The sequence below is a fragment of the Cucurbita moschata genome, unplaced genomic scaffold, assembly GCF_002738365.1.
Source record: "Cucurbita moschata cultivar Rifu unplaced genomic scaffold, Cmos_1.0 Cmo_Scf00003, whole genome shotgun sequence".
Taxonomy (NCBI): Eukaryota; Viridiplantae; Streptophyta; class Magnoliopsida; order Cucurbitales; family Cucurbitaceae; genus Cucurbita; species Cucurbita moschata.
In genome coordinates, this window is record NW_019268519.1 from 4,663,230 (window position 1) to 4,670,649 (window position 7,420).

Here is a 7,420-nt window from a genome sequence, read left to right on the forward strand (position 1 = left end):
TTTTCATTCATTCAGGGAGGGCCTAATTTTCCAATAATAATAATAATAATAAATTATTTGATAAATACAAAAACAAAATGGGTCAATATCTGCCACACCCATTATATAAATTCCACTCATTGCTGTGTCCTTAAAATAAAACATTCAAACACATGATCTCTCCAATTTCATCATTTTATTTGCCACGTTTCGGGATGGCTTTCATTCCGATGTAGTCTTGATTATGTGACAGAAGATATAAAGTCTGCACTTAGACATGAGTCACTGTTTAAGATCAACCCGTGATAAATACATAAACTTTTGGCTGAGGGCAACATTAAATCGATGATCAGGAGTTACCAGGCCGTGGGTGTTCGAAAAATCTCCATCGTCCAAGTATGGAGGAGGGCGACGCATGACCAGTGTTTAATCGACATCGGGTACACGTCGGCAGGAAGGAGGAGTCAATGGCGGCCTTTGAAGGTGGAGGCAGCGAGGTTAATTGCGCGTACAAGAGAGAAAGATTCGCCGGCACTGAAGCACCGTTGTGGTTCACGTCATGGCTTGCTGTTGATCAAGGACTGTTGCTGCTGCAAACAAATAAGGAGAAGGTCATGTGGTGTAAGGGTAAGGGTAAGGCATGTTATATGTTATCAGTGTTGGTGTTCCTCAAAGATTTCAGTATACGTGGTTCGTGATTTTCAAAGACTTGAATATTCGTTGCCTGTGCTACAATTGCGTTGCAAATCTTGAAAGAGTCAGTATATGTTGTTTATGTCAATGATAACTCAAAGGTCGCACGCTCATCTTGAAAGAGTACGATTGTGGCACAGTTAAGAAGAAGGTTGTACATTATTTGATTCATGCATGTGTGAATCTAATGTTCGAACCCTTAGCAATATGATTGCCCTATGTTCTTCATATATTCACAATTTCTATAATTATACGACACATTTCATCGATGAGATGAAAGGACACGAAAAAAATGGGAATACCCTATAATCGTGAGCAAACCGAGAGCATAATCTTAAACTACGAAACACATAATCATGGAACTGATTGGCTAGGGGTTTCATATCGATCAATCCGTGAACGTTTCCGAAGTGGAAACTCATGCAAACACGAATACTCCTCAGTCCTCATCCCTCCCCAATAACAATACTTGACAACTTCAACTCTAGATGTGAAGATGGGATAACTCTAACATTACAAAACCACATACTGAAACAAACCAAATGAAGAAGAAAAGAGACACAGCAAGCATACAACTTGTCATCAAACACTAATGGCACACACACATATGTATAGATCATCATACACTACAGATTACTCACAGCAGACCGAAGTTACTCGTTTTCGCTTTCGGGCTCCTCTTCTTCATCTTCGTAATACTCATCAGCTGTGGCGTCCTGGTACTGTTGATACTCGGAAACGAGATCATTCATGTTGCTTTCTGCCTCCGTGAACTCCATTTCGTCCATTCCTTCTCCAGTGTACCAGTGCAAGAAAGCCTTCCTTCTGAACATGGCAGTGAACTGCTCGCTCACACGTCTAAACATCTCCTGAATGGAGGTTGAGTTTCCAATGAAGGTTGATGCCATGGAGAGTCCTTTAGGAGCAATGTCACAGACGCTTGATTTAACATTGTTTGGAATCCATTCCACGAAATATGAGGAATTCTTGTTCTGAACATTGATCATCTGTTCATCAACTTCTTTAGTACTCATCTTGCCCCTGAACATGGCAGAGGCGGTGAGGTATCGGCCATGGCGTGGGTCTGCAGCGCACATCATGTTCTTAGCATCCCACATTTGCTGTGTCAACTCTGGGACGGTTAGCGCTCTATATAGCTGCGACCCGCGTGAGGTAAGAGGAGCGAATCCCACCATAAAGAAGTGTAGACGAGGAAAAGGAATGAGATTCACAGCAAGTTTTCTGAGGTCAGAGTTAAGCTGACCAGGAAATCTGAGACAGCATGTCACTCCACTCATTGTAGCAGAAATTAAATGGTTGAGATCTCCAACTGTTTCAAGAGTAAACAAGTTAAAAAACGAAACAAATTAAAGTGATACAGTAAAAGTTTCAAGTTATCTCTATCTATAGGCGCATCTATATGCATCTTACAACTCATTTAACATGTGTCATGTGCAAATCTCTATTTTTGAAAGAGAATAAACAGAGCGGATTCGGGTTAAATAATTGGACAATGACAGCAAAAGTTATCTAACAATTGCAATCATATCTTAATTTCAGAGATCAGGAAATTTTCACAGGAGTCTTGATTAAGTTGAATTTAATGCTAATTGGTATGTCTGATCGTGAATTTTTATAACTAAGTTACCCATATAGATTAGAATTGCTCGAAATACTGAATCAAATTCTTCCAAAATTTTGATTTCCTCGTTTTCAAGCAATGATGCGTGTTATACTTACAGCTAGGAGTTGTTAACTTGAGAGTCCTGAAGCAAATATCATATAATGCTTCATTGTCCAGCACCATGCACTCATCCGCATTCTCGACAAGCTGGTGAACGGAAAGGGTGGCATTGTACGGCTCTACAACAGTATCTGACACTTTTGGTGAAGGGAAGACGGAGAAAGTAAGTAACATCCTGTCCGGGTATTCTTCTCTGATTTTGGAAATCAGCAGAGTCCCCATTCCAGAACCCGTGCCTCCACCAAGTGAATGGCACACTTGGAAACCTGTAACAACACAAAAACGAATAAGAAATAGAAATGCCAAGCAAACAAACTGAGATGAAAACACTTGAAGAATCAGAAATCCCATGATCGGAATCTGTAAATTTCCACTTGATGAATCAGAAATCCCATGATTGGAAGAAAAAATAACTTTTTCTATAGTATGAATGATGCAACCTATTACTTCTCGATGAAGTTGTGACAAAAACAAACTGTTGAGGATTATTGGGAAAAGATACATCTTCATTGGTACGAGGCCTTTTGGGGAAACCAAAAGCAAAGCCATGAGAGCTTATGTTCAAAGTGGACAATATCATACCATTGTGAAGATCTGTGATTTCTAATACAAACAACATGAGGATTGTTGAGGTATCGGTTCATAGTGATCTCTCGTTAATAAAGAAGAAAATGTTTTGGGATCTTATGTGTAAGGAAAACAAGAAAAATCCTCGTCTTGGGCACAAAATTAATTAAGTAGTTGATGAAAGTGGAGCTCTTTGACATGTGCGTGGCATTTCCTACAACAAGCAAGAACATGAAGAAGATGCGCTAAGGAGGGATCAACACTTTGGCACACGCCCAAGTGCACTTTTTCAAAAAAAAACAACAGTAAAAGCAAAAGAGAATTAGCAAAAGAAGACGTGAACATACTTTTTGGCACTTTGGAAATCGTTTCGACCATAGTATTTGAAAGAGTTTAATACTATATTGTATAACTCAAACAAAAATGCAAGGCACGTGGGGTGTGAAAAGGCATTTCGATACTGGATCCATTGTTTAACACTCTCAATCATGTCAAAAGATCTCATCCTACATGAACATCCGAAAATAAAAATGAAGGGTTCATTAGCAAAACGACTAATTATAAATCTAAAAGCTTCAACTTAACACTTGTTAGATCCAAGCAATACCATCTAATCAAGCGCATGATCTGAGACAGAGACTATACCTTGAAGACAATCACAGTTCTCGGCTTCTTTTCTGACAACATCGAGCACAGAATCAATGAGTTCTGCTCCTTCCGTGTAATGCCCCTTGGCCCAGTTATTTCCAGCACCAGATTGCCCAAAGACGAAATTGTCCGGCCTGAAGATTTGTCCATAAGGACCCGTTCTCACACTGTCCATGGTACCAGGCTCGAGATCCATGAGCACAGCACGAGGAACATAACGTCCACAAGAAGCCTCATTGTAGTACACATTCACACGTTCAAGTTGCAAATCGGAGGTTCCAGTGTATCGGCCAGTAGGATCTATGCCATGTTCATCACACAACACTTCCCAAAACTTGGATCCGATCTGGTTACCACACTGACCTCCTTGAACGTGAAGGATCTCCCTCATCTTCTCACTGCGATCAACAACACTCCGAAGTTAATCACATAGTTCGATTGACATCAAAATTAGAAAAACACATACACAAAAGTACCAAAAAACCTAAAATCAGCAAGATCAGATCATTAACACACCGAAACTCAACTCCTCTGCATTGAATGCATTAACTTCAAAATCATCATAGACATTGGATCGGAAGCTTTCCAAACAAGGTGATAATAATTCATATAATGCAGTGAAACTCAAGCAAATCATACAACACAAATCACAGAATCATGACATTTCGGTAGCAGAATACGACCACAGAGCTAAGCAGAGTTCAAATAAACCCGATCACTTGCAGTTTCAAGAAGAAAAAACAGCGATATGAAAATCTCCGCAACTTCCACAGCGAAAGAATCAAATGCAGTAATCAGATCTGAGAAAATTGGATCTTACCAGCAAGATTCCGGTGATACAGGGGGAAATGGGGTGGAGTGAGTGGTACGTCAGCTACTGGGAGCAGCGAAGAAGAGAGTGAATTGAGGAGTGAGAGAGAAGTGGCTTATATAAGAATTTATGGAAGTTGGAGCGGGTAAGGATTTTGCATCAAACGGTGGAAGGTCAAATCTTGGGCACAATTTCTTGATTTTTTTAATTCTTTTTGACGGAAAATTCATTGTTCGTCGTGAATATATATAATTTTTAAATTTTATTTTAAAATTTAAGAATAAAAAGAAACTTTTTAAAATGGTTAGATGAACACACTCTCTGCAATAGAATGATATATAAGCTAAGGTGAGACTTTCATCCAACATCCAACACCTCCCCTCGAACAAAGTATACTCTCCACACTAGAATGATATATAAGCCGATGTGGGACTTTCATCCAACATCCAACACCTTCCCTCGAACAAAGTATACCTCCCCTTAATCGACTCTCCACAATGGTATGATATTGCCGATGTGGGACTTTTATCCAACATCCAACATCTCCCCTCGAATAAAGTATACCTCCCCTTAATCGAGACTCGACTCATTTTTCTTTTAGAGTCCTTTGTTCGACAGGATTCTATTGACATGACTAAGTTTAGGACATGGCTCTGATACCATGTTAGATGAACACAACTCACCACAATGGTATGATATTGGGGAGTCTCTATTGACATGACTAAGTTTAGGGCATGGCTCTAATACTATGTTAGATGAACATGACTCTCCACAATGGTATGATATCGTGGAGTCCTTTATTCGACATTTGAAGATTCTATTGACATGGCTAAGTTTAGGGCATGACTCTACTACCATGTTAGATGAACACTACTCTCCACAATGAAATAATATTGTCTACTTCGAGCATAACCTCTCGTGGCTTTGCTTTGGGCTTCCTCAAAAGACATCAAACCAAGGGAGAAAATATTCTTTGATTATAAACCATGATCATTCCATAAATTAGTCATAACAAAAATATATAAATATAATTGAAATTTAGTTACGAAAAATAATTTTTATATTTATCGACACTTTATCAATATTTTTGATATTTTTCTTGACTTCAATATTTAAATTTTAGAGTCGTTTGGTTAAATTGTTTTTTAATTTCTGTCCAAAAATAAAATATTTGAAAATAAAATTGTTCAAATTTTTATTTTATTTTAAATGGATTATTATTGATTTTTTTTATGAGGTTTATATTCGTTTGATGAAATTAATACATTAACTAATCAATTAATATTGTATATAATTTAATTGATTATAAGCGCCAAATATTGGAATGACTTATTTTCGTGTCTCGTCCTCTTAAGAAATCGATTATATATTCTCTTTTTCATTTTAATCTCATTAATAATATGTTAACAGTAAACTCGATCAAATCAATATGACAAATTAAGATTTATTAACCGTGATTGAGATACTTATTAACATCGATTTTACTAAAGTCACTCGTACATAAAGTTTATAATATTTAATCAGAATAAGGCGACCCGCTCGGTAAAACTTTCGAGTTGATCGAATATTCTTAATTTTCGTAAGAATCTTAGAAGACAAGTAAGATTCTGAACCTTATTTCAACCGACCCATTTTCAAAGTTAAAAAAGTATATCAAAATTAAATTTGGATTATTATTCTAAATTGTTTGGATCATCGAGTCGTATGAACCCTCGTAAAATGAGGTAATAATAATAATTATAATATTTTAAATAATTGTAAATAATATTAAAAATAAAAATCCGGGGAATATGAGTAAGGATGGACGTGGGGCATTGGTACGGAAGCGAGTGGCGCGAGTAGTAAAACGCTTGCCACGAGTTAAATCCCATCATAGCTCATACGCACTGACCCGACGACCGACCCAAGCGCAGCACTCAGCAGCAGCCTTTTATCAAGTCAAGGACGGAGCCAATCCTCCTCCTCCTCCTCCGCCTGCTCCTCCTCCTAGGGTTCCACTGGTTCCAGTCCAATCTTATTTACCTGTTCTCTCACAAGCTTCTCCTGCTGATCGTCGTTTCTCATGGAGGTAACTTTCTTCCCCTAAATCTCTTCTCTCTTCCTTCTTTTTGCGTTTCATGTCCCTATCTTTAATTCTCTCTTTGATGAATATTATTGTGCCTACTTTTCTTCCTTTTTTCCGGATTCCGTTTTTCTTGGCTGTTGTTCACCGGATGGATTTATTCTGTTACTGGATTCTTTTACTTTTTTTAATCTTGTTTTCATTGAGTATCGGAACTGGAGAGGAATGGCTTTGTTATCCTTTTCAAATGTATTTTCCTCTTGAATTTTCATTCTGGCTATCTCTATTTGTAGTTTTTGCGATCTTTTATTACTGTTCTCTTCGGGCTAGCTGCTTGTTGCTTTTCGCTCTGGAAATTGTGGTTTTGAATTCTTTGATTCTTTATGGATGTTAGGGTAGGCTGTTTGTGCGTGGTTTAATTCACTGAAAATTTGTGTCGTGTCGCTAATTTATAATTGTTAGCACTTGTTTATCATTTCCTTGTTTAGTTGCTGCTTATATATCACGCAATAGATCATGTGTTTCTTGTATATTTTTAAGTTTTTCTTGGTGATGATGATTTTTTTTTTTTTTTAAAATTCGTGTAGTCTCCAACGATGGACGAAACTAAGAATTCTGAAGCGCATTTGACATCAGCTGCAGCTTTTGTCAAAGGTGGAATCCAGGATGCTTGTGATGACGCTTGCAGTATATGTCTTGAAAACTTCTGTGACAGTGATCCTTCAACGGTAGTACTTATAGTGTGATTTGATTTTTAATCGGAAGTCAGATGGTTTCTGTTCTACTTAGTCAGTTGCTATATTTTGTTCAGATGACCAGTTGCAAACATGAGTTTCATCTGCAGTGCGTTCTTGAATGGTAATTTTTTTTTTTTTTTTTTTTTTTTTTTTTTTTTTTTTTTTTTTTTTTTTTTTTT

General features: G+C 37.5%; 2 protein-coding genes across 5 annotated transcripts in view; one reads left to right on the forward strand and one right to left on the reverse strand.

Annotated features, from left to right (window-relative positions):
- Nucleotides 1-1,023: 1,023 nt before the first annotated feature.
- LOC111432620 (tubulin beta-6 chain-like) lies at nt 1,024-4,595 on the reverse strand. Of its 2 annotated transcripts, none has more exons than XM_023069562.1 (4): nt 4,452-4,595; nt 3,629-4,029; nt 2,413-2,682; nt 1,024-2,002 (listed from the first exon to the last, which is right to left on the reverse strand). In XM_023069562.1, the coding sequence occupies exons 2-4, from the start codon at nt 4,020-4,022 to the stop codon at nt 1,326-1,328; spliced, it is 1,341 nt and encodes a 446-aa protein (XP_022925330.1). In that variant the 5' UTR covers nt 4,023-4,029; nt 4,452-4,595; the 3' UTR covers nt 1,024-1,325. The 2 variants fall into 2 exon arrangements, with proteins under 2 accessions (XP_022925330.1, XP_022925337.1); XM_023069569.1 differs by lacking the exon at nt 4,452-4,595 and adding an exon at nt 4,148-4,400.
- Nucleotides 4,596-6,337: 1,742 nt separating this feature from the next.
- LOC111432630 (E3 ubiquitin-protein ligase RHF2A-like) overlaps nt 6,338-7,420 on the forward strand; it is a 6,066-nt gene continuing 4,983 nt past the window's right edge. For 2 of the 3 annotated variants that reach the window (XM_023069580.1, XM_023069589.1), the window contains exons 1-3: nt 6,873-6,899; nt 7,092-7,232; nt 7,316-7,362. In XM_023069580.1, the coding sequence (XP_022925348.1) occupies nt 6,888-6,899; nt 7,092-7,232; nt 7,316-7,362 (200 nt within the window). In that variant the 5' untranslated portion in view covers nt 6,873-6,887. Of the gene's footprint in view, nt 6,511-6,872; nt 6,900-7,091; nt 7,233-7,315; nt 7,363-7,420 lie in introns of those variants that run through there. The other variant, XM_023069585.1, reaches the window with a different exon arrangement.

Bases quoted from the DNA above. Each gene is read 5' to 3' on its own strand.
- LOC111432620 (XM_023069562.1), bottom strand. From the start codon at position 4,022: ATGAGGGAGATCCTTCACGTTCAAGGAGGTCAGTGTGGTAACCAGATC. The intron at 2,683-3,628 runs GTATAGTCTCTG...GTGTTGTTACAG, and splicing joins GAACTGTGATTGTCTTCAAG to GTTTCCAAGTGTGCCATTCA. The intron at 2,003-2,412 runs GTAAGTATAACA...CTCTTGAAACAG, and splicing joins CAAGTTAACAACTCCTAGCT to TTGGAGATCTCAACCATTTA.